The 26,151-nt window shown below is 52.8% G+C and overlaps 2 protein-coding genes across 6 annotated transcripts in view; one reads left to right on the top strand and one right to left on the bottom strand.

Moving 5' to 3' along the window:
• The window catches only part of ZFYVE28 (zinc finger FYVE-type containing 28), a 159,244-nt gene that overhangs the window by 123,627 nt on the left and 9,466 nt on the right, over positions 1–26,151 (bottom strand). The window contains exon 2 of the mRNA XM_077876154.1: positions 9,185–9,278. The gene's annotated coding sequence lies outside the window, so the exon portion shown is untranslated. The remainder of the gene's footprint in view (positions 1–9,184; positions 9,279–26,151) is intronic.
• The window catches only part of CFAP99 (cilia and flagella associated protein 99), a 40,441-nt gene that overhangs the window by 9,184 nt on the left and 5,106 nt on the right, over positions 1–26,151 (top strand). For 3 of the 5 annotated variants that reach the window (XM_077876257.1, XM_077876241.1, XM_077876251.1), the window contains exons 3-11: positions 7,927–8,071; positions 9,202–9,296; positions 12,998–13,110; positions 14,302–14,479; positions 14,716–14,796; positions 15,177–15,251; positions 16,203–16,274; positions 16,402–16,490; positions 17,105–17,309. In XM_077876257.1, the coding sequence (XP_077732383.1) occupies positions 7,927–8,071; positions 9,202–9,296; positions 12,998–13,110; positions 14,302–14,479; positions 14,716–14,796; positions 15,177–15,251; positions 16,203–16,274; positions 16,402–16,490; positions 17,105–17,309 (1,053 nt within the window). Of the gene's footprint in view, positions 1–7,926; positions 8,072–9,201; positions 9,297–12,997; positions 13,111–14,301; positions 14,480–14,715; positions 14,797–15,176; positions 15,252–16,202; positions 16,275–16,401; positions 16,491–17,104; positions 17,310–22,022; positions 22,050–26,151 lie in introns of all 5 variants that reach the window. The other 2 variants (XM_077876224.1, XM_077876234.1) reach the window with 1 other exon arrangement.

The raw sequence follows: 26,151 nt of genomic DNA, 5'->3' as shown, positions 1-26,151 counted from the left end.
AGGAGCATGTGTTGCAGGGGTCTTGCCTTCAGGACTTTGAGACATGGGCCCTGGGGGATGGAGCCTCTGGAGGGGGTCAGGTCCACCTTGGGAAATGCTGTAGGACTGCCACCGGGCCTGCTGCCTGCCCATTGCCATCCAGTGGCAGGAGAACACCTGCATCCACTGGAAGGGGCTGCGGCCACTAATTCTGGGAGGTTTGCCTCTAATTGCTGCCACACTTGCATTTCTTTCCCAGGTCCCTTGTGAGCTATTTAGGGTGCTTGCCCCTGGAGAGGCAGCTGTGGCCAGGCCCCACCTCTGGCCCCATTACCTGCTCAGCCGTGGCCTCTGCCAGGCCCCAGGCCACAGGTGGACTCCCTCTCCCTCCGGGTGTGGGAGGGCATTTTCCTGCTTGTGGTACAGCAGCCTGGAAACCTGGACAGAGGACAGGGTGGGTGGGAGTGGCCTGCAGAAGGGCCCGGGGCACTGGGCAGTGTACACAGGGCTGGAGGGGTTCCAGGAACCAGAGACTCTCCCCCAAGAGAAAGCCTGGGACTGCTGACCCAGGACCTGCTCTGCAGTTTCACTCCGCTAGCTGGGCTGGGCAATCCACAGGGACTGGGCAGGGATTGGGGAGCGCTCCCCACCCTCACTCTGCACCCCTCTCTTGAGCTCTTGCCCTGAGACCCTAGGCATAGTGGGGAGGTGATGAGGACAGCCAGAGGCCAGGCCACTATGCTCTGTCCCCAGCCAGAACCAGCTCCCTAGTGCCCCCTTGCAGCCTGGCCCCTCTGCTGCTCAGGCTTGGCTGTGGCAGCTCCCCCATACGCCGGCCAAACGTATTTGCCATCAGCCATGACTGCTGCTGCTACTCTCGTCCTAAAAGAGAGACCTCACCCGAATCTCCCACCTTCTGACACCAAACAGGCTCCCTAGTGCCTCTGCTGCGTCCTCAGGACCCTGTCCCCCCGAGGCTTCCTCCCCCCACACTGCTCAGCACACACAGTTAATGTCTTGATTTCTCAGTAACCACCATTACAGAAAGTTGGGTTCATTACAACAAATGGGGGGGGCACTTTCCCCCACAACTAACAGATCGTTACTGGCAAGTCCTGCCGTGATGCTCCATGTGTGCGTGTCTGTGGGGAGGAGGCCCACATGCCAGCCAAGCGCTGGGTTCTACTCTGGGTCCCTGACAGGGGCCCTAACGCTCACACAGGTGGAGAGGCAGCTGCGTTTTTTTTATTATTATTATTATTAAAGATTTTATTTATACATGAGAGATGCACAGAGAGAGGCAGAGACACAGGCAGAGGGAGAAGCAGGGTCCCCGTAGGGAGCCTGATGCGGGACTCAATCCTGGACCCCAGGATCACGACCTGAGCCAAAGGTAGATGCTCAACTGCTGAGCCACCCAGGCATCCCCCGCTGCATTTTCTGACTCACTGGTTCTCCTAGATCCTTTCAAATGTCTACCTTGAGTCCAGGCAGGTGGTGCTGGAGACTAATGCACTTGGGACAACACAGTCTTGCCTCCAGCCATCAGAAAATTGGTTTCATCCACGGCTTTCTGGTAGACCAAGGCTCAAGACTCACCTGGAAGAAAGTGACCCCGCACACAAACGGACCCGCCTTCTGGTGGAGGGCAGGTTTATTGGTGCCAAAAAAGATATGTTGAAGTCATAACTGCTGGTTACCTGTGAGTGTGACCTCATTTAGAAATGCCGTCTTTGCAGATATAATTAAGAAGTTCAAAATAAGATCATCCTTGATTTAGGCTGAGCCCCAAATCCAGTGTCTAGAAACCTTATGAGAAAAGAAAACTCTGGACACAAAGAGACAGAAGGAAAAAGGCCATGTGACCCCAGAGGAGAGTTAGGGTGATACGTCTGTGTGCTATGGACACCAGGATTGCCGCAGCCACCCACAGCTGGGAAGAAGCACAGCGTGAACTCTCCCTCTGAGCCCCAAGAAGGCACCGACTTTGCAACACCTCAGTTCTGGACTTCTGTCATCCCTATTGTTTTCAGCTGCCAAGTTTGTGGTAACTTGTTACAGCAGCCCCAGGACATTTCAGACAAGGAGCCTCCTGGGGGAGGCCAAGGATGGAGGGGCCAGGTTGGCACACTGAGGTTTGCTACCAGAATGCTGGGCTCCGGGGACCAGGTGGAGAGGAGGTCTGACTGAAGGGTGGGGAAAGGTCCAAGGACTTGTCGACTGGGGAAAGGACACACTGACTTTCTCTCTGCAGATTGATCTATAGATCAGAAAGGGATCCCTCCTTGCCACTGTGGGTGTAGGCACTGAGACATGGGGGTCTAGCCTCTCCAGATGACAGCCTCCAGGCGACCTGACAGCAGCGCTGAGGGCCTGACTAGAGCTAAGAAAGGAGGAGGGATGGAAGGGGGAGGGGGTGATGGTACCAGCAACCAGGCTTGTGGTCAGCAAGCAGCCTGCACTGGCCCGAAAGCCTGGGTTATTCTGTGTTCCCTGGCCGGACCCTCAGGAGGGATGGAGATGAGAAGGAGTTCCTCCCTGCACCACTCCTCATCTGCTCCCCACAGGTAATCTCACTTTGGAACAAATATCATCTCATTTGAGCACCATGATGGTGGACTTGAGAGTTTCCTGTAGGGGGGATGAATGCTGAGTGCTGCCTTTGGCCACTCCTTCCCCTACCACACACTCCCAGAGGCCCATGTGGCCAGCCAGCTGTAAAAAAAATCCAGAAAAGTAATGGCTTAACAAAATTAGAGATATCTTTGCTCATATAAGAAGCGTTCTGCAGACTGGCAGTCTAGGGTGGGCGCAGCAGCTCTGTAGTGTCATTAGGAATGCATTCTCCTAAAAAAAAAAAAAAAAAAAAAAAGGAATACATTCTCCTTCCTCTCTGCTTGGCCCTCCTTAGAATATACCTTTGTCTTATAGCCACAAAATGGCTGCCCTGTCTCCAGCATTGCATCCATATCCCAGGTAAAAAGAGGAGAAAGGCAAATAGCATAAGGCAGGTACCAGGTGAATCTGCCTAACTTTCTAAGAGCTTTCTTGGAGGCCACACCTGACAATTAGCCATTAAATCTCATTGATTAAAGCCATTTGCGGGCAGCCCGGGTGGCTCAGCGGTTTAGTGCTGCCTTCAGCCCAGGGCGTGATCCTGGTGACCTGGGATCGAGTTCCACGTAGGGCTCCCTGCATGGAGTCTGCTTCTCCCTCTGCCTGTGTCTCTGCCTCTCTCTCTCTCTCTCTCTCTCTCTCTCTCTCTCTCTGTGTCTCTCCTGAATAAAAAAAAAAAAAAAAAAAAAAAGCCATTTGCTACATGGCTCTATCAGCAGGGGTCTGGAAAAAGTTCTCACTGAGCATACCAACCATGATGAGATGGCATTCTTCTGTTGGGCAGGAAGAATGGAGGAGGGGTTATGTCAACATCTGGCAACCTCAGCTTTCTCTCTCTGCTTCTTCCCCTGGCTTTGGTTTTGGCGTCACAGATTAGCAGGGGACCCTAGGTATTCTGCATGGTGCTGAAATATGCACCCCAGCCCCTTTCCTGCCCTGGGCCCCCGTCTCACTTGCCTGAACTCTGTGGTGCTGACAGACAAGCTGGATCTGGGAACTCCTACAGGGGCTGCTGATGGTGGGCAGTTTTGCAGGCCTCTGAGTCCTCTGCCCCAGGCCCCCCATCTCTCAGGACTGTCCATGAAACTGTTACCCAAAGGCTTGCCGCCCCCCTGGGGGCTGGCCAAGGGCCATGGTATCAGAAAACTCAGAGGCCCTTGGGTAACCACCACCCTCTGGGTTCCATGACCGAGGCTGGTTTGGGGCTAAGGCTCAGCTCTGGTACTGGGGCCCTCTTTGCAACTCCGCCCTTGTTTTACCTCCTTTTGGAGAAAGCCCGGCCAGCTCAGCCTCAGCAATCCTCTGCCAGTCTGGCCAGAAGGAAGTGGTCTGGAGCTCAGTGCCCTTTGACCCCCATCAGGCCTCAGTCTCTTCTCTGTGACCAGCTACATTGACCTTCCTTAGCAGTGAGGACCTGGCCCTGGGCCCAGCCTCCCCCATGGGGCAGGGTGTCATTTACCACATGGTTCTATGTGTTCTAGGCCCCGGGCCCCATGCAGCCCTGCCTGACCTCCTTACTGGGGACTTACAGCATCAGGGCTTCCAGCCTCGGGCTCAAGGCTCTGACCTTATTAAAAATACATACTCACACTTCCCAAACGCGGACGTAATTCATGAGAAGCAGAGTCACTGTTGTCTGAGCCTCAGAGATGGGGGCAGGGGGGATACTGTGGGCAGGCATCCTGCAGAGTCATGCAGCCTGGGCTCTGGCCCCGCTGACTCACTGCTTTCTGACCTGTCTGCACAGATCCCTGGGCTGTGCTGGACAAAGCGTGCCCGGTGTGGGCATAGTCTGGGGGTCAGAGGGCCATGAGGGGGAAACTGGCGCAGAAGCCTGCCTGCAGGGACCAAAGCTGACCGTGGAAGGAAACCCCATGTGTGCCCAGCCTTTGCATAGTATTTGCAAAATCTGTACATCCCGTGGAGGCAGGACGTCCCCTTCCCTCCCTCATGAGCACCAGGGTGACATTTTAGCAGGAAAGCGCGAATAACTGCCAGTGTGTGCTGCTAGGTGAGACGGCTGGCCAGCATCTGACTGTGGGGAGGTCAGGGAGCACCTGAGCAAAGACCTAGTGAGAGTGAAGGAGCAAGTGTGTGGGGACAAGCATTGCAGGCAGAGGGAACAGCCAGCACAGAGGCCTAGAGGGGACACTCCAATGCTGGAGAAGCAGAAGGAGACCAGTGGGGCTGGAGTGGAACCATGGTTGGGTAAGAACTCAGAGGGACCCAGAGCAGTCCCCATAGGGCCTCACCGGCCGCTGTAAGGACTCCTTCTGGAAGGTTCTAAAGAAGGACAGACATGATCTCACTTGGTGGCCAGGTTGGAAATAGAGGACAGGCAAGAGGAGAAGCCAGAGCACAGCTGGGTTCCCCTGGCCCACCCGTGAGGTGTTGGGTGGGAGGCAGAGGGAGGCATCAAGGGGTCTGGTCTGGACAGCTGGGAGCAGGGGTTGTGCTTATGAGATGGGAAGGCTGGGGAGGGGCAGGTTGGGGCAAAGCCCAGGAGGCTGGCCTCAGGCAGAAACCAGGGGGTGAGATGGGGGGAGGAACAGGTGGAGACAGAGCTTTTGGGAGTCTGGGAAGGCTGGCTGGGGACACACATTGGGAAGGGCAGGTTTTCAGCCTTGCCACTGGATGAGGTGCCCCAGGGGGTGAGTGCAGAGAGTGAAGAAACTGGGCGGGAGGAATGGACCCTGAGCCCCCCACCCCAACATGCCAAAACTGAGGAGACCAGAAGCCTGCAATGGAGCCTGAGAGCAGAGGGCATCACAGGAGAGTATTAGCATGAGAACCTAACTACCTGGGCCCTTACCAGGCACTGGGAGGAGCCAGGGATTTAGTACAGCTGGGGAGCTGTGGGGAAGGCTTCAGAACCCAAGTCTGGGACAGCCAGGGCTACGCTGTGCAGCACCTATGGCATATCTGTCACCTCTGCCGGGGAAGGAAGAGGGGAGTCGTCTCTCACGCCCTGCTGGCTCTCCTAGGGCAGGACCAAGCTGTGTCCAGAACCACAGAGGCAGAACCCACAGAAGAACATGATCCTCGGGCTTCCAGCCCCTGTGATGCGGGGGGAGCGACACTGTCTGCTGAGACAACATACAGATGCCCCCACCACACGCATGGGAACAGAGGCTCTCCCAGGTCCTGCGGCTTTTCCAGGACCCCTCAGGTGGTCCCATTTCTCTGAAAACAGGTGAAGAAACCATGAAGGAAAAGATAGATTTGGCCTCAGAAAAAAGAGAAACCGGGCAGCCCTGGTGGCGCAGCGGTTTAGCGCCGCCTGCAGCCCAGGGTGTGATCTTGGAGACCCAGGATTGAGTCCCACGTCGGGGTCCCTGCATGGGGCCTGCTTCTCCCTCTGCCTGTCTCTGCCTCTCTCTCGCTCTGTCTCTCATGAATAAATAAAATCTTTAAAAAAAAAAAAAGAGAAACCTCTGTGCCAAAAAATACGCAAAGTTAAAGGACCAATTACAAACTCACAAAAATAACTATCATATTAATGAATATGTTAATTGTCTCACTATATAAAGAGCTCATAAAATTCAGGAAAATATCATCCCAATAAAAAGTTAGCCAAGAATATAAACTGATAATTCACAAAAGTACAAATAAATATCCAGTAAATTTATGAAAATTTCACTGATAATAAAAAAAAAAAATGAAAAATAAGGGGCTCATGGGTGGTTCAGTGGGGTAAGCGGCTGCCTTCCCAATTCAGGGTCCTGGGATCTCCCTCTCCCTCTGCTGCTCACCCTGCTTGTGCTCTCTCTCTCTCTCTCTGTGTGCCAAATAAATAAATAAAATCTTCTTTAAAAATGCAAAATAAAATGAGATACCAAAATGTATCTAATATATTGGTAAAAAAAATTTTTTAACAACTCTGCAGGTGAGTTGATTTTGATATGCTTTGCACCTGTCAGGGGCCAGGTGAACACCCGGGCTTCATCCCACATTATCTGTCCTGTGGCCACATTCTAAGTTCTGCAGGAGCATCACGGCTGTGGGTGCCTTGCTCCCCTGCGATGGGAGACAGCACCCCCCATGCCCCTGGTTAAAATTAGGCTCTTACTTTCTCCCTTTACCTTGAACTTCTTTTTGTTTTCAGAAAGAAGTAAAACATTTATTGGGCGTGAATGTATTACATGTACATTGCGGATACAGTTGGGCATCACATACAGCATAGTATTTGCAAAATCTGTACATTACAATTGATATGGCAGGTTTAATACAACATATATGAGCTAGTCTAAAATTTAATGCAGAAAGATACGGGGTTTTTTGTTTTCTCCTAAAGTTGAAAAGTTTGGAATGTATGTCCAGCAGCAAGGGAAAACATTTTGTCTTTCAGCATAAAGAGCTGTGCAAGGGTGACATTCAAGCACATTCGGTTAGGGCCCTCCTCAGTTTCGACGGGATCGCCAAATGGCAAAGGCCAGCCAGACACAGGCAGAAACCGCTGACATTTCAAGCTCATAACAAGGCAGACAATGGGGGGAAAAAAGCTTTAAAGAGTTTTATTAAATGCCCTAAACTTCTAGTGTGTGGGTATCTCCTGCATTTTGGAGGGCTCCCTTAGGTTCCCAGAAGTGTGATTGCTGGGTTAAAGGGAACAGGAACAGGGTGTAAAGTTACCCAAAACGTATTCCCAGGATGTTTGCAGGAAAGGCTCCTTGGCATCTGCCTCCCACCCCCACCCCCACCCCTACCCCCGGAGAGCAGAGTGCAATCCCTCCTGCTCCTGGCAATTCCTCACCTGGCTTGGCACACCTGACAAGTCCCACAGAGGCCCCCTTACCGTTCTCTTTTTCTTTGGGGTTACTTTTCTAATAATTCATTTGAAACGCTTTATAAGAGTTTGCCCTTTTCTTTCATTGTGGTAAAGCCTACCTGTTTTAAGGTGGTGTAAAATTTGCCACCTTAACCATGTAAAGCACGGGGTTTGATGGTGTTAATACATCCCCACTTCCCCACGCTCCACCGCCAGAACTTCCTCATCTTCCCCACCCAAACTGTCCCTGTGAAACCCCAGCTGCCTGCCTCACCCCATCCCGGCTCCCCTCACCCCATGTGCTGTCCTGGGGATCCAGCTCCTCCCAGGGCTCCTGTACATGAAATCACACCTTCATCCTTTGGGGTTGTTGGTTTGAATGGCTCATTTCTGTCTGGGCCCCCAGCTCGCTGTCACTACCAGGAGCCCCTGGAGGACCGCATCCTGGGGTCTGCCGTGGGCTCACCACCTGCTCTGGGAGAGGTGCCCTGACTGGCTCTCCCCTGGCACAGAGGGGACGCCTGGCCCTGGCCCTGGCCCCCTCCCAGCTGTTTCTTTTCTAGACACTGAGCCCCCAGAAGCAGGCATTCATTTTAGAGGTGCTGTCGGGGTGCCTAGAGTACCGGAAGCTGCTGGCTGTGGTGGTGGATGCCTTCTACGTGCGGGCCGGCTGGCTCTGCCGACGGGCTGACTACAACCTCTTTGAGGGTAGGTGTCTCCATGGGCCGGGCCTGCTGCGCTGGCCTCCTGAACGAGGGCCACAGCCTCACAACAGCAGGGGTGACCCAGTGAGGTGGCAGCAGATGGACACTCCCTGGGTTCGCACTGGACACCAGTTCCTGATGTTTCTGCAGCACTTTTGCTTTCTGTGGTCTCCCACGGCCCCTTACCTGGGTGGGCAGACCACAATCCACCTGACAGACATGGACACGGACTCCAGGCCCACTGAGGGCCAGGCTGCAGGCTGAGGGCCAGGCTCCAGGCAGGCGGACCTCAGGCCCTGCTGTCCAGGAGCAGAGCCTCTGATCCCTGAGAGGGGCACAGTCTGCTTTAGAGAGAATGCCTCTAAAAGGCCAGCCCGGGTGAAATGAGGAGCCTTTATCATCTACCAAGTTTCTGACCCCTCAAAGCCTGAGGACTAGGGGCAAGGCCAGCCTGATGGCCACAGTTGGGACTGTCCAGCAGGGGATTAAACATGAGATGTCTCTGCCTGGCTTCTTGCAGACCCCTAATGGCCACCTGTCCTTCTGGCATGTGGGGAACATTATGGGCACAGTGACCAGTGTCTCCAGTGAGGGAGTTGGTTCAGCCCCCACCCCCAGCCCCTGCACTAGGCCTCGTGCTCCTGCCCAGGAGAAGAGGAGAGTGCAGGGTGCTGGGTAGCTGAGCTGGCTCCTGTACTCTGCCCGCACTGCAGGACACTTGGCTCACCAGCAGCACATCACTGGCCCACCTACCCATGGGTATGGCAAATAGTCCCTGCCTCAGAGGCCCCTCACCAAGCCCAGGGAGGTTCATGTGCCAGTTGGCTTCGAGGCCATTTGGTCTCTTAGCATTAACAAACTGAAATCCAAAATGATTTTACTTTTATGCAGGGAATTTCTGAGAACTCATCAAATGAGTTAGGGTGCAGGGAAGTGTTGTGAAAGCCACCACATACTCCCCTGTGTGAGACAGCGCCATTTGTACTCTTGCATCATCTTGTCACTTTCCTGTGGTGCCAGGTGAAGCTCCTGCCCCTGGCCACCCACCATGCTTGGCCCCAAGATCAGATGCTAGGGGGCGCAGGGGAGGACACCCCACGGTCGTCCCCACACTCACCAGCCTTGTCTCCTTAGTGATCTGCTACCTGGCCACGTTCCAGCTGGACGAACTCGGCTTCCAGCTCTTCTCTGACATCATCAGGTCTCAGCCCCTGGACAAAATGTGCAAGGTAAGCCACCCCCACCTGCCCCACCTTTTCTTCTTCTTTTTTTTTAAGATTTTATTTATTTGTGAGAGAGAGAGAACACAGAGGGAGAGAGGGAAGGAGAAGCAGGGAGCCCGAGGTGGGACTCGATCCCAGGACCCTGGGATCATGACCTGAGCTGAAGGCAAATGCTTCACCATATGAGCCACCCAGGCGCCCCCTACGTTTTCTTCTCAAACCCAAGGGTAGATATGTGTCCCATCTACTGCCAACCTCTTACCTTTCCTCATTTTATTTTTTTAAAAATTTTTAATTTTTATTTATTTATGATAGTCACAGAGAGAGAGAGAGAGAGAGAGAGAGAGAGAGAGAGAGGCAGAGACATAGGCAGAGGGAGAAGCAGGCTCCGTGCACCGGGAGCCCGACGTGGGATTCGATCCCGGGTCTCCAGGATCGCGCCCTGGGCCAAAGGCAGGCGCTAAACCGCTGTGCCACCCAGGGATCTCCCTTTCCTCATTTTAATGGAAGAAACCCTGCTGGGTTTATTCTGTGTTTATGACAAGCTGGTACCCTCTCATGGCTGCACAGATGCTCTCTCTGTCCCCGGGGGATTGACTCCCATTCCTTAGGGTCCTGGTGAGTGCTGACAGGGGTCTGTTGCCTGTTTGGAGTCTGGGCTTCCAGAGCCTTCCCTTCTGACTCATGACCAAGCTGCAGACCCAGGGCAGCCTGTCCTTCCAAAAGAGGCTGCGTGGCGTGGGGGACTCAGGGGCAGGTAAGGGAGCAAAGTCCCGAGCAGGCCCTGAGGACGGGCACCTCATCGGGGGAGGCTGCACACCAGCCCTGCCCAGGGCCACTTCTGTTATTTGTGTAGAAAGCTGAGACACCCAGACTCTGGGGCCAGCAGGACCACGAAGCCTGGGCTTGAGGCCCACTGTCCTTTGCTGGCCAGCTCCCATGGAGCATTTGCTATGGGTCAGGCTTCATCTGTGAGCAGTTCTTTTTTTTTTTTTTTCATCTGTGAGCAGTTCTTGCTTCATCGTCACAGCCACCCAGGGAGGTCATCCTGCTGGCACTCACCCCACAGTTGAGGAAACTGAGGCACAGAGAGGTTTGGTAACTTGCCCAGTCTCACTCAGCAAGTGAGCAGCAGAGCCCATTCTGGGACCAGGCTCTGGCCGACTGGCTTGCTCCTCATTCAGCTCGGGGGCATCACCAGACCAGGGAAACCACTCTCAGAGAAGCGCAGGTCATGGGCCCCAAGAGTGCTCTAAGTGTGTCCCTGAGAAGGCACACAGAGAAGGTGCTGACCCAAGGTTGTGGTTTACTTTAATGATGGGGTTTCCCAGCTACACAAAAACAAAGAGTTCACAGGGCGAAACGCTTGCATAGTTATCTTAAACCAGGTCTTCATTTCTTGCAGCCCTGGAGCTGACCCTAGAGCAGCCTTGACCTGAACCCAGAGGGGGCGGCACAGGACCCCCCGGGGCTGCCTCACAGTGCAGACCCAGCACAGGCATGCAGAGGGCTGGCTACACATGGCCAGCCCAGTGCCCCCAATGCATTTACCTCCCCCAGAGATTTTCTGTTAGAAGAGTCCTGGAAAAAAAAAAAAAAGAGTCCTGGAAACAGCCCACACAAATTCCCAAGGGAGCTGGGAGCTGCAGGGGTGCAGTGGCACCTTGTGTCCTCTCTCCTCTGCCCCTGCCCCACCTCCCTCTTCAGTCCCATTGGGTCCACCTGCCAAGCTGTTGGGAATGGTATGGCTGCCCTGGGGCCCCTCCCTGGAAGCTCCCCACAGACCACACCTGGGGTGCTGCCACTGTCATGGTGAGCGATGACGAGGCACTAAGCTGGTTCTCAGGCAGCCTCGGCTATGGTCTCCATGGGACTCAGTGCTGGATGTGGCTCTGGGGCCAGGGGAGTAGCAATCCTGCTCGCCCCAAGGAACCCTGTTCACACACTGGAATTCTCCAGACGGCCAGAGAACCTACCCCAGAACCCCGCCCCCATTCCAGCATGTTCCCTGAGGGGCTGCCCTCTCTTCACACCCAGGGAGAATGGTGACCTCGTTTTGGGAAGCCCTGTCCATGGGTGGGGGCAGCAGACCAGCTGACATGCTGAGTGGGAGGGCAGGGATGGAGCAGCAGGGAGCATCTGCCAGGAACAAGAGTAGCAGAGACCCCAGAGCCCCTTTAGGCAAGAAGTGGTAGCAGGTGAAAGACAGCAATGAACCTGGGAGGGCAGGAGAGAGATGATGGATGGTAGCCACGGGCCTGCAGCTGAGAAGACCACTGTGGGGCAGGGAAGGTGGGGAGGGGCTCCTGGGTGGTGGTTGGGGAGGGGCCAGACTGTCAAGTGGAGAAGCCACAGAAGGCTGTAGAAGGACACCTGGCAGCCACTGCATGAAGAAGGATGTGGAGGCCCAAGGGGAGGTGGAGATGAGGACATGGCTGTGGCGGTGCTACCCCACTGCTCCCCTTGCCCGTGGCTATCCCACAGCCTGGCCTCTCCGAGTTCACTGCAGCTGTGAGGGGCCGGACATGCAGCCCCACAGCAGCCCCAGGGGCAGTAGGCCCAGACCCACAGAGCCCAGAGGCCCACAGCGGGGACCCAGCTGCTGACACATACCTCTCCCGCATGCTGCCTGGCCCACCCCCAGTCAAGGCCCACGGCCCAGGACACGCTGTAGGGGACCCAGATGGGGGCATCATATTTCCTGTGTCCACACAAAGCTCTCCTGGGGGACTCAGAACGTGGCGTCGCCTTACAGCCAGTTTTCTGGGCACCTGGTTTGAGTGGTCTGTGGTGGTCCCCTTGACCAGACTAGACCCTCAAAGCTGGGATGTGGCTCAGCTTGGTGCATGCCCCTTACAGAGCAGCCCCCCGATAGGCCTTTGGCATAGCTGACCCTCAGATAAGGGGTGGGGGACTGAGCTTCCTCTCAGCAGTGCAGATGGCCACCTCCTTTGGCTAGGGCCACTCCAGCCAATGGAGTGGCTGGACACTCAATGGACAACCCCCTCTGTCCAGTTCCCAGATAGCCGGCCTCCACTGAGAAGCTAAGCTGTGCTGTGCCTTCTAGAACCAAACCTGCTAGACTAGAGGCCCAGACTAGAAAACAGGAGCCTGGGGCCGCTGGAAGTTCCTGCTGTGGCAGGGCTGGGCCCTCCCGAGGGCACAAGAGGCCCTGCCAGGGAAGACAACTTCAGTGGATTGGCTGGGCGGGTCAGTCCTGGAGCCCACCCCTGGCAGGGGCAGTGGCAAAAAACAATGCAACTCCGTTCTTGGAATTCTAGAACCCATGGGGTGAGGGAGGCAGGCCGCAGTCCATCTGTCCCCACTAGGAATGCTCCAGAAGTGGGTGTGGGCCTTCCAGTTCTGAGCAGTCAGCTCCGGCCGGCACTGGGCCCCCACCAGGGGGATGGGTCCTGCTGGGTTGCGGCATGCTCCAGAATGAGGTGGGCAGCCAGCCCCCCAGAGTAGGCACCCCAGACCAGCATGGGGGGCAGGTGAGCAGCAGTTGGGCTCCCCTCTCTGTTCTGGGGAGGGAGGGCCTGTCCTGAGGGGCCTCCTACCCTGGCGTGGACAGAGGCTTCCTCTCACAGTGTGTTAGCCACACCTGCCCCCTGGACATTGGCTTTGTGTGGGGAACTGGGGGCTTCACCTGGCTGCAGGGGGTCTGGGCTTGAGCCGCCTCCCTCAGGGTCCTACTTCTCTCTCAGTTCCTCGGGTTCTTGTTCAACCCCTTAAGCCTGTGCTCCTGGATCAAGGACGAATGGAGCCTCATCTACGAGACCGCCCATGTGAGCGAGAACTGGATCGACCCCCTGATGAGGTGGGCCAGGCTGGGAGCCTCTCTGTACCCCATGCCCCAAAGCTGCCCTCGCTGCCTGGCCCTGTGTCCCAAATGCCAGCTTCACTGGTATAAGCCAGGACCCACAGTGGGAGGCCCTGCCCTTGGGCTCTGCGAGGCTGCTGGGGTCAGGGTGAAGCTACCCCCATTGTTTCCCTTCTGATGGGGGGGTTGGGGGGGCCACTTTATCTTCCTGGGGACAGAGGGACTGTTTGGGCCCAAGCAGACCACTGTGCAGCTGCACACAGGAGACCCAGAGGCCTGGGGAAGACAGAAGCCCTTCTGTGGGGAAGAAAACCATGGCCCTGGGGTCTCGGGGTGTCCCTGGAGCTGCCTCTGTTCTGGAGGAAAGTCCTCAGTCCCAGCCAGGCTGGATTCACCATCCATCCACAGGGCTGCCACCAGGGGCCCAGGCCTGGGTTCAGCCTGCTTCCAGGGTGCCCCCTGCCCACCACCCCAACCGTAGCCTAACACTACCGCTCTGGGACCTGCTGCATCCCAGGCCTGCCCTGCCCTGCCTGCCTCCCCCCACCCCGAAATCCCCACTCCCCGCTGGCCCTTGGACATGCTCTTCTTTCCTCTGGGGGCCGTGGTCCTCAAGCTGGGGCAGGGGCCATTGAAACCATGCTATCTGCCCTCAAGGTTGCTCTAATGGTCAGACTGGTGATGTGGGCTATGCCCGCCTGGGACGTGGGCAGCACCACGCCTTGCCCAAAACCCTGCTTGGGGCACCCCCACCCCAGGCTCTACCCTGCCCCGCCCTACTCCCAGAGCCCCTTCTCCACCAGTCACTGACAGCTCAGCTCCCGGAACGTCCAGGAATCTCCAGCTTCCCCAGGCCTCCTTCCCCTGGGCCATCTGCTGCCCCAGATTAGCTCCATGTCCCCACTGCCACCACCCCCCTCAGACTCGCTGGGCTCCTGCAGCGGAGATGGTTCGGTGTTCCTAGTTCCCCTCTCACTTGGCAGCTGGGCTGGGACCTGATGCTTCTGGCTCTGCTTCCTCACCTGCCCTGTGGCTCCAGGGTGTGGCTTGCACTCAGTGCAGAGTGCCCCACCCTCAAGTAGCCCCGGGTGTGCTTAGTGGGGGGGTCCTTTGCATCCCAAGGGCTGTGCCCTCATTGACCTGCTTTGAAAGTGGCTCTAAGCTGCTGCTCCTACCTTTGCCTTCAAGATGGCAGCCAGAGGTCCAGGAGCTGATCAAGCAGCTGGAGAAAGTGATGACCAATCAGTCCCCTCTTCCAAAGACCAAGGCCAAGGTCACAGAGCCCAAGGAGTTCAACCTGACTGTTCCCCGACCCCGTGCCATTCCAGTGCCTGAGCCGGTCCCTGTCATGACCAAGCCAAAACCAGTAAGTGCAGACATCAGCAGTGGGCACAGGCTGTGAGCCAGTGGGGGGCTGGGCTCTTCCCAGGACTGAGGGTGCTCTGGGCAGACCAGGAGTGTTCAGGGGACCCCACCCAACTGTGGGGAAGCCCAGTTGAACTGGAGCCTGCCCAGTGGATCCCTGCTCTCCTCATGCTGAGGTCTACACCTTCCTCTGAATCATAGCCACTGACCACAAGCTCTTTTCCCACCACCCACCAGATCCCCAGGAGTACCTACCACCCGCCCAAGGAGCAGGAGCAACTAGAGATGACCAGGAGATATAATCGCTGGAAGGCTGAGGTCAGATGTCTCCCTCGACTCCTGCCTTCCTAGACCCCTCCAGAGTGTTTTTTTTTCTTTTTTAAAAAGATTTTATTTATTTATTAATGAGAGACAGAGAGAGAGAGAGAGAGAGAGAGAGAGAGAGAGGCAGAGACACAGGCAGAGGGAGAAGCAGGCTTCATGCAGGGAGCCCGACATGGGACTCCATCCCAGGTTTCCAGGATCAGGCCCTGGGCCGAAGGTGGCACTAAACCGCTGAGCCTCCCGGGCTGCCCCCTCCAGGGTGTTATATGGAAAAAGAGAGCAGTTTGGAGCTGGTCTGTGCCTCTGCCCCTTCTGAGACCCGAGGATGCTAGGTGGTGCCCAGGGGGGCCAGAGCCATGTGTTGCTGCTTGCAGGAGCTGCTGCTGAAGGTGAACATCGAGGAGATGCGGTGTGCGGTGCCCAGGTCCCGGGGTACGACCCTGGTGCAGGTAACCCCAGCCCTCTATACCCTGGGCCAGTCTTCATGGTGGCATTTTCTTACAACATGGAAACATTCCTCCCTGTGCCCTGTTAGCGGCGACATGATGAGCCCCTCATTCAGCCTTTTCAGGTTTGGCTCATAGGGGGCAGGCTTCCCATGAGGCTGAGACAGTGCTTGCTCCCCGAGCTGGGCTGAGAGCAGCTTAAGTGCGCAGGTGAGGACGCGGGCACACATCTTCAACGCTCTCTGGGTGTTCCCAGAGTTCCCTACTGACCACTTAATGTTTCTATAAGAAAAACAAAAACCCAAGATATGTTTGTCAGTAAAGAGAAAGTAAACAGAGTAGGACGAGGAAGGCCAGTTCTGGGTGGGTGCTCACTCCAGAGGAGCTGGGCCTGGCCTGCCCTCCCTGCCGTGGGCCCCCCTGGCGGCAGCTGCATGAGGCAGAGATGCCCCGGCCCCCCCAGCAGATGGGGGCGGGCGGAGGAGTGGGCAACCAGCAGAGTAGCGTGACCTGGGGGCACCCTCTGACCCATGGCTCCACACACTGGGGCTGTGGGGGACGTCCTGGGAGTGTCCGCAGGGCAGCAGCAGCTGGCACAGAGCAGGCTTGGGGGACAGCCAGGAAAGGTCATGGAAACCAGCCCCAGGGGCAGCTGGGGTGGGGGCAGAGCCGGAGCCCTGAAGTGCAAGCTCCCCTGCTTGGGAACCCATACCTTCCCTGCCCCTGCTTGGGAGTCTCAACCCTCCAGGAAGGCTGGGGAGGGTGCTAGAGAACTGAAGTGCTGCTGGGGGTAGGGATCGGGGGAGGGGGCCGTGTGCAGGGGGCTGGCCAGGCAGCAGCAGTTACGATAGAGAGGAATGTGCTGGCTCTCCTGGGGGTGCAGGATCTACCACCTTCCCAGAGTGCATTTAAGGGCACCCAGTGGGCACAGGTGCCAGGCTCTGATGTCCACAGGGCTCCGAGAAGAAGCTGCAGCTCCGATTCATGCCCAGAATCCTGAAGACTCCAAAGTTGACATTCTACAAGGTGAGAGGTGATCCTGACCTGGTCACAGTGGGCACAGGTGCTGGTCCCAGTGTCTTCTCCCTGGATGCCCACCTCCTGGCCTGGACGCCACTTCTTGTTCTGTTCTGTGCCCTCCTCTCTCCTGCAGCCCAACAATGTCCCAGTCAAGCTGAACACTGCTGCCATCCTCCGAGAAGGGTCTTTATACCAGCGGCAGGTGGAGAAAGAGCTGCAGAGGTGGGGTCGGCAGCTCCTCATCCTGCTTCAGAGGAGGGGGTGCAGGGACGGCTGTTCTGGGAGAAGAGGGAGACTGTGGGGCCAGTGTTCAGGGCACAGCCGTATCGAAGGAAGATAATCCTGGCTCAGTGAGGGAAATGGACCACACATAAGGGGCCTTAGCAGAAAGCCAGCCCAGCCTAAACCTCTCTCAGGGGTCACCTCCTTTCCAGACCTCTTCCCAATTACCCCCACTCCCAGACCACCGGCACGGCAGACCCCTGTGCTTACCCCAGAAGTGGGCTGTGGTGGGAGTTTGGGTGGCTGCTCAGATGGATGAGAGGATAGACAAGCGGGCAGAGGAATGTGGATGGACAGACAGGTAGATGGAGGAAGGCCAATGGACAGTCTGGTGACTATACAGGAAGCAGGGGCAGGGAGATATGGCTGAAGGGTGGGTGCACAGGATGGGGACAGGTGGACAGTGGGGGTGGGGATGTGGCTGGCATTGGATGAAGAGTGCCCCATGCCTGTGAGGCCACTCCAGGGGAGGCAGCGGCGTCCCCATGGCCGGCACAGGTCCTGATCGGGAGGGAATCCAAACCCTGCCTCTAACCGCCCCCCCTGTTCCCCAGGGTGGATAAGCTTGTGGATGGTGCAGGTGACTTCTCTGAGTTTCTTGAGTGGCAGAAGAAGATGCAGGCGAAGGACCAGGAGGAGGCGCTGGCTGCAGGCGAGTGCCGGAGGCTGCAGGGGAAGCTCAGCCGCGAGGAGGCCATCCTGGCCCGGCAGCTCCTCAGGCAGGGCAACAAGCAGAAGGCCGACCAGAAGAAGGAGGAGGTGATGTGCCGCTCACAGGAGCAGCCAGGGGCCCGGGGTGCAAGCTGACCGTGTAGCGCAGGTGTGCTTCCTCCTTCCCCACCTTGACGGGCGGGGGTCCTGGAGGTGCTCAGAGCAGGGGTCTGGCCAGTGCTTCTGGTCCCGACTGCCCCCTCCCAGCCCCTACCAGCAGAGTCAGTTGGCCCCCACATCCACACATGAAGACCTGAGATTCTGGCAGAAACTTCTGACAAGCCAACATGGGGCATGTTTGCATCTGGTGTCCTCTCCCAGGGCGGTCTGTGGAGGTCACCACTTCAGAAGCTGTCGGCATATCAACCTGGGCTCGTCCTCCTGCTAGGACAGGTGGCCTAGGTGGAGGCCCCCAACCAGGGCTCCCCCGAAAGCCTGTTCTTTGCAGTGGGCCTCGCAGTGCCCTGGGCTCTGGGGGCCGCCGCAACCCTTAGTGGAGGGAGACTTTCCAGGTGAACTCCACGTTGGATGTTGCTATGTCAGAAAGGAGCCAAGCAGCGCAGGGCTTTTGTGGTATTGCCCTCAAGCAAGTGGTTTTACCAGAGATGCCATGTTGCCTTTCCTGGGTGGTGTGCGAGGGGCTGGGCCTCGGGACCCCTGCAGCACGCACCCCTCCCCATTGAGATTCATGCTGAGCCTGTGAGCGAGAAGAGGCGTCAATGCGCGTGTCATTTGTTATGTGTGGGGCTGAGCGTGTTTTCATATACTGAAGGCCCGCTCCTGGGAATGACCTCTTCAGGGCTTTGGTCCATTTCTTCACAGCTTTAATGAGACACAATTGACAAGTTAGACTCACGTATGGTTAAGGTGTGTGGTGTGACAGGGGTGCCCCGGCAACTCAGTCAGTTATGCATCCGACTCTTGATTCCAGCTCAGGTCAGGATCTCCGTGTTGGACTGGCACCTCCCCGTTCCCACTGTGCCAGCCCCGGGCTACCACCATTCATCTCTGTTACCATGACTTGGACTGGTTTAGATTCCGCATACAACTGAGACCCTACAGCAGCTGTCCTTCTGTGTCTGGCTTATTTCACTTAATATGTTCCAGGTTCACCCATGGTTTTGCAAGTGGCAGGATTTCCTTCTTTCTTAAGGCTACGTAGTATTTCCATGTCATCTGTCAGACACTTAGGTTGTTTCCAAATCTTGGCTATTGTGAATGATGCTACAATATGCATGGGAGTGCAGATATCTCTTCAAAATAGTGATTTTATTTCTTTTGAATATATATCAGACGTGGGATCACTTCTGGGTTCCAATTTTTAAAACTGGTGGTTCTAGGGGTACCCAAATGGCTTGGTCTGTAGAGCATGTGACTCTTGATCTCAAGGTCCTGAGTATGAGCCCCACGCTGGGTGCAGAGATGACTTTTAAAAAGTGGTAATTCTAGGGGCACCTGGGTGGCTCAGTTGATTGAGTGTCCGACTATTAGTTTCAGCTCAGGTCATGATCTTGGGGTTGTGGGATCGAGCCCTATGTCGGGCTCTGCATTCAGACCAGAGTCTGCTTTAGATTTTCTCTCTCCTCTGCTCTCTCTTTCCCTGTGTGTGTGTCTCAGATAAATAAATAAATAGAATCTTTTTTTTAAATCTGATAATTTGGGGGACGCCTGGGTGGCTCAGCGGTTGAGTGTCTGCCTTTGGTTCAGGGTGTGACCCCAGGATCTGGAATCGAGTCCCACATCGGGCTCCTTTCAGGAAGTCTGCTTCTCCCTCTTCCTGTGTGTCTCTCTCTCTCTGTGTATGTGTCTTTCATGAATAAATAAAATCTTAAAAGAATAAAATAAAAATAAAATCTAATAATTTTAATTTTTTGAGGAAAAATTAAAATACCATTTTCCATAATGGCTGCACCAACTTACACTCCCACCAACAGTCCCTTTTCTCCACATCCTCACCAATGCTTATCACAGCAATTCCTCACAGGTGTAAGGTGATACCTCACTGACATTCTGATTTGCTTCTCTCTGATAATTAGTGATGACAAGCATCTTTCCAAATACCCGTTGACCATTTGTTCATCGTCTTTAGGAAAATTTTCACGTCCTTTCCCGATGTTTTAGCCACGGTATTTGGCTTTTCTTGCTACTACGTTGTGTGAGTACCTTGTGCATTTTGGATGTTAACCCCCTACTAGATGGACATATGGTATGCAGAAGCTTTCTCCCATTCCACAGGGGCCTTTGCGTTTTGCTGGCCGTTTCCTTTGCTGCACTGAGATCTTTGATGTGGTTTCAGTAGTTCATTTCTGTTCTTGTTGCCCATGCTTTTGATGTCAAATCAAAATAATAATAATAATAATAATAATAATAATAATAATAATAATTGTAAGGCCACTTTGAGGGAGCTTTTCTCCTGTTTTCTTCTAGAAGTTTGTGATTTCAGGTCTTATGTTCAAGTCTGTAGTCCACTCTGAATTGATATTTGTGTGTGGTGTAAGGTAAGGGTCCAGTTTCCCTAGCACTACCTGTGGCAGATGCGGTCTCCTCCCTCACTGAGTGTTCCGGGGCTAAAGATGGGTCAGGCACTTTCCAATCAGCTCTTAGCCTTTATTGCTTTGATTTATTTTAAGAGTTCTTTACACATTAGGGAAAGTAACCCTTTATAAAATATTATAGGCAATTTCCTCCAGTTGGTCACTTGGCTTTGCTATGATGTATTTTGCAAGGCAAACTTATCAAGCTTTCCTTTTATTGTGTCCACATTTTGAAAGTTGAAAAGTTTTTCCTATACCCATGTTAGAGAGCAGTTCATCCATATGTTCTCTAGCATTCGTTTTTTTTTTCTTTTAGATTTTATTTATTTATTTGGGAGAGAGAAAGCGAGAGACAGAGCACAAGCAGAGGGGGAGCAGCAGGCAGAGGAAGAGAGAAGAGCAGGCTCCCCACTGAGCAAGGAGCCCAATGTGGGACTCAATCCCAGGACCCTGGGATCATGACCCAAACCGAAGGCAGGTGCTTAACTGACTGAGTCACCCAGGCTCCCCTCTAGTATTTATGTTTCATTTTTACATCTGGTTCTCAAATCTACTCAAAGTTTATTCTTGTACACAGTCTGAGATCTGGATCCACTTTCATGGCCAACCATTTGAGTCTTCTAATCCATGAATGCACTATGTCTCCCCAATTATTTAAATCTTTTATTTCTTTCATCTGTGTTGTATAGTTTTTAGTATCTGAGTCCTGTAAATGTTTTATAAGATTTGTGCCTAAGGATTTCCTTTTTGAGGAATTGTAAATGGGATTGTATTTTCAATTCTGTTGTCCATGTATTTGATGCTAGTAATATTTTTTTAAGATTATTTATTTATTTATTCATGAAAACCAGAGAGAGAGAGGCAGAGGTATCGGCAGAGGGAGAAGCTCTCCTCTGCAGGGAGCCTTATGTGAAACTCGATCCCAGGACCCCGAGATCACACCCTGAGCCAAAGGCAGACACTCAACCACTGAGCCACCCAGGTGCTCCAATGCTAGTAATATTAAAATGTAATTGACTTTTGTGTATTGATCTTTTATCTTGTGACCTTGCTGAACTCCCTTATTTTTCTAGGACAAAGAGTTTTATTGTACATTCCTTAGGATTTTCTATGTAGACAATCATGTCGTCTATAAAGAACAGTTCATTTCTTTATTTCTGACCTGCATTCCTATAATTTGCTCTTCTGACATATTGCTCTGGCTAAAACTTCCAGGACTGTGTTGGAGAAGAATGAGAGCATAAATTTATGCCTAGTTCATGATATCAGGGGAAATCAGTCTTCTACCATTAAGGACTGATGTTGGATATACTCTCCATCATGTTGATGAAAGTTCCACAAGTTTTTATTAGGAAAAGGTGTTGAATTTCATCAAATGCTTTTCTGCATCAATGGATATGATCATGTGACTTTTCTTTGGGTGGTGAATATAGAGATTCGTGACAAAATGATGAATTCTTAATCACATGATGGAGTTTCAAATATTGAACCAGCTTTGCATCTCTACCATAAACCCCACTTGGTTATGGTACTTAATTCTTTTTACATTTGCTAATTCCATTTGCTACTATTTTGATTTTGTTCAAGTGTTTCTACAGAGAGTTTCATGCATAATGTTACTCTGCTTTTCTTTTCCTGACTTGGTCTAATTTTGTTGTCAGGGTCACACCAGCTTTGTTAAGGTGAATTTGGAGGTCTTCTTTCCTCTTTCATTTATCTCTAGGGGAGATTTGGTGTTAATTCTTTCAACATTTTGCAAAATTCTCCAGTGAAATCATCTAAGCCGGGAAATTTCTTTTTTGAAAGCTTTCAAATTACAAATTTAATTTCTGTAAAAGATATAGGACTATTCAAATGATCTGCTTCATAATGGGGGAGTTGTGGTCATTTGTGTTTTTTTAAGGAATTTGCCCATTTCACTAAGTTGTCAAATGTATGCACGTAGAGTTGTTTGTAATATTCTATTATCATCCTTTTTTTAATATCTGTATGATCTATAGCGACATAACCTGTTTCATTCTTGATATTGGTAGGTTGTACTTTTTTGCTTTTCTTCTGTAAGTCTTGCTAGAGATTTGTCAATTCCATCAATCTTTTCAAAGAACCAGCTTTTTGTTTTATTGATTTTTCTTTACTGTTTTTGCTGTTTTCAACGTCATTGATCTCTGCTCTTCACTATTTCCTTCATTCTACTCACTTTGAGTTTATTTTGCTCTGCTTCTTCTAGGCACTTGATATGGAGCTTAAATTACTGGTAAGAGACTTCTCTGCTTTTCTATTGCGAACATTCAGTGTTATTCATTTCCCTTTTATTTACTGCATTAGCCATGTCCCAAAAATTGTGATATATTGTATTTCATTTTCATTCAATTTGATGTATTTTTTCATCTTCCTTCAGATTTTTCCCTTTGGCCCATGGACTACTTAGAAGTGTGTTGTTTAGTTTCCAAGAATGTGGGGATATTCTTGTTATCTTTCTGTCTCTGATTTCCATTGTGACTCCGTTGTAATTGTTGAACACACCCCTGTATGATTTCAACAATTGTAAATTTGCCGAGATTGGTTCTGTGGCCCGGATGTTGCCGATCACACTGTGTTCGGTGCCTTTGGAGAAGAATGAGTATTGCACTGTTGCTGTGTGTTCCATATGGATGGGCAGCTCCTGCTGGTTGAGAGAGTCGTTGAGATCGGCCACATCCTCGCTAACCCTGCATCTAGTTGTCTCCTGGTCACTGGAGAAGGAGTGTGAAGTATTCACCTATAATTGTGAAGTTGTTGTCTTCTCCTCTTGGTCACATCAGTGTTTGCTGCTCATATTTTGCAGCCCTGTTGTCTGATGCATATACGTTTAAAATTGCTGGGTGTTCTTAGTCCCTCTGCCTGGTAATTTCCTTTGTTCTGAAGTTGACTGTATCTTGCATTAACTGCCAGTCCTGTTTCCCTGGATTAATGTTTACGTGAACCAGGCCACCTCTGCGCACGCATGTGCACGCATGCACACACGCGCGCGCGCACACACACGCACACACACACTGCCTCCACTGCCAGTCTTCCTTCCAGGAATGGTGACAGAGGTTGGCTGTGCAGCCCCATCCTTTTGTCAGCCTGCTTGTGTGAGTGATGTTCACTGGCAGATGGTCTGCCATCCTGACACTATGTCCAGAGATGGGGTGATTGTAGGGCAGGCGGGTTTCCGAGGCCCACACGGGCTCCTGCATCTTCCTAGGTGAGTGGTAGGGGTGCCCACATCCTCTCCAATATCTTGGCATGATCTAGCACCATCCCTCCTGACCCCAAAGGTCCTGTGAGTAAAAGATCTCCAGGTAAGAACCAAAGGCGTTGCAGGCCACCCAACAACAGTATGGGGAGAAAGCACCCGGAGAGGGTTTGACAGCCCAGCCACATCTGGGTATTCATCTGAATACTCCCCTCAGCCTTGTCGACAGACTGTCATAATTAGGCTGCTTGGGGACAGCACCCCAACCCCAAATAGTGTCCTTCAAAGTCTGGCTAACCCTGACTGGAGCATCTTTTATAAGCCCAGTGGCTTCTTTCCCCATCCTGGAATGTCCAGTTATATGCATTTACATCACTCATATGTTTTATATGAACTAGGCACAGTAGATGGCACTAAATATTTGAAGAGAAAGGGATTTTAATTTCTCTTGTATGGTTCATGTTGGATGATGACTCAGCCCTTGTGTCTTATTTAACTAACTTTTGCCGTGGCTGGTCAGAGGTTCCAATGCTATGGCCTGGTCCACTGGAGCCCTTCCGGCTGCCCTGCCCTCTGCACCTCTCTGGGGGTGCTGAGGAGGTGGGAACCTTCATCTTTACTTGCCAGCAAAGACAGGGGCAGGGCCTGAGGTGGTCAAGTTGGTCCAGGCAGAGATGGCACTTGAAGTCCTGCATGTCTTCCTCCTTTTGGGCCTCTTCCATGCTCCTGCACCACCCACACCCCTGTTCCACGCCCATTTACGGAGAGCCTGGAGATGCTGCCTCTTGCCCTCCCTCCTGACTGTTCCTGAGGTACAGCCTAGCTGGGGACCTGGGGACACCACAGCGCAGGCCTCTCACCCACAACTCATTTATTCTTTGTCGTCATTTACACACATGAGGTAAGTACCAAAATCCTCGCAGATTTTGGTAGCCCACCTCTTTACACCTCAGATTTCCACATGAGCATTTTCTACTTATTACCAAGTTTTTGAAGCTACTTTTAAACAATATACTTTATATTTTGGAGCTGTTTTAAGAGTCACAGAAAAGTTGCAAAGATAGTACAGAGAGTTCCCGTGTGTCCCCCCCACCCCCGCCAACACCTTCCCCCATCCCTTCTTCACCCAGCACTCTGCTGGCCACATCTTCCATCACCATACCGGGTGTCCAGGCTGCCACAACAAAGCACCACAACCTGGAGGGCTCACATCATAGTTCCTGAGGCCCCAAGTCTAAGATCAAGGAAGGTGGCAGGGGGCCATGGTCCTGGCTACATTTATTGGCAAGGATCCTTCCTCACCTCTTCCAGCTTCTGGTGACCCCAGGAACTCCATGGTTTGTGGCGGCCTCACCCCAGTTCTGCCTCCATCCTCACAGAGACATGTGTCATGCATCCACGTCTCTCTGTGTCCTCTCCTTACGAACATTGGTCATTGAATTGAGGGCCCACCCTAAACCCAGGATGGTTTCATCTTGAGATCCTCAACTAATTGGACATGAGATCACATTCTGAGGTTCCAGGTAGATGTTAGTTTGGGGCGGGGTGGGGGAGACTCTGGCCCTCTGTGCCATGGTATATTTGTCACAGCTAAGTAGCCAACATTGGTACATGACTCTTCACTGAACTCCACACTTTGTTTAGATTTTAGCTCATCTTTTCCCACAAATGCCCTTTCCTGTCCCAGGACCCTCAAAGAGTCATGTCTCAGATTCTTTTTGGGTGTGACAGCTTCTCAGGCTTTCCTGGTTTTGATGACTTCAATAGTTGGAGAAGAGCTGACCAGGTATCCTGTAGATCGCCCCTTGGTGGGGATGTGTCTGTTGTTCTTCTCATAGTTAGACTGGGGTTGTGGGTTTTGGGAGGAAGCCCGCAGAGGTGAAGTGCTCTTCCCATCACATCCTCTCAAGGGCATCTGCTTTCAACAGACTCATCACTGTGATGTTGACTTGGTCCCCTGGCCAAAGCTGTGTCTGCCAGGTTTCTCTGCTGCTGTCATCCTCACCCACTGGACAGTACTCCGCAGAAGGGGTCTCTAAGCAGAGCCCACACTCAAGGAGTGGGCACCTGCTGAGAATTCTTCTGCACGAATGACTTTCTCTACTCCCTCACTTATTTATTTACTCAATCACTTCTTTCAGTGGGACTCATGAATGTGTATTTTACATTTTGTGTTATAAACCAACAGGGCAGTATTGTGTTGTGAGCTTGGGCCTTGGGCCTTTGAGCTCTTTCAGGTTGGCTCCTGTGTCCCTCTGACTGCCTCTGTCCTTCTGTTGTGTGAGCACTTCCTTACTTTTTTGGCACACATCGAAAAGGATGGTCAAGAGCCATTTTTGATACATGCCAGCAAATTGTTTTATAGAAGGATGACATCGTGCCTGGTGTCTGCACCTGAAGTCCAAGCTGCCTGCAGGCTGGTTCCCACTTACTGTGCAGCCGAAGACAAGCCCCTAGTTAGCTGCACGGATCAGCAGGGGTTGGGAGTTCCATAGCTCCCTGGCCACTCTGGACCAGTGACAGGAGGTGTAAATCCCACATTGTGCATTGTAGTTTCTTGAGGACTAAAAACTATGATTCGAATTGTACACAGTAGCATCAAACAGGAAGCAATCTGAATGTCCATCCACAGTAAAATGGATGAAAGGTTTGCGATATGTTCCCCTAAAACATACAGCCACAAAAATAAGTCAGCTACAATCCAGGAGATAATATTATGAACCTTATATATGCAGTGCAGAGTTGAAGAGGCAAGAACACCTGGATACAGGAGGATTCCAGTCACATGCATCCAAGTGGCAAAACTACCCCCTATCCTGCTGTTTAGACTGCACATCAGAAGAGAGTGGGGTGACCAACAGGACATGGCTGGGGGGTCATGTGACAGGGAGCCTGAGGCTGCCCAAGGGGGCTAGCATGTCCTGTGCTCTGGTGGGAATCCAGGGCAAACTCGTGGTTCTGACTTGGTTTCCCCAGGACCACAGTGGAGGGAGGGAGGGAGGGAGGACATGAGGTATAACTTCCCCAGTAGGCCCTGACCTCCAGGGGACTCCCAGAGGCTGATGAGCTTAGAGCCCGGTTCCAAGGTGACTTGAGGTCAAGGGCTGGTTCTGCTCTCTAGACCTCATGCTGCTCTCAG

The sequence above is a fragment of the Canis aureus genome, chromosome 2, assembly GCF_053574225.1.
Source record: "Canis aureus isolate CA01 chromosome 2, VMU_Caureus_v.1.0, whole genome shotgun sequence".
In the NCBI taxonomy this organism is placed as follows: Eukaryota; Metazoa; Chordata; class Mammalia; order Carnivora; family Canidae; genus Canis; species Canis aureus.
The sequence above is the reverse complement of the archived record's forward strand: the minus strand, read 5'-3'. Positions and strand labels throughout refer to the sequence as shown.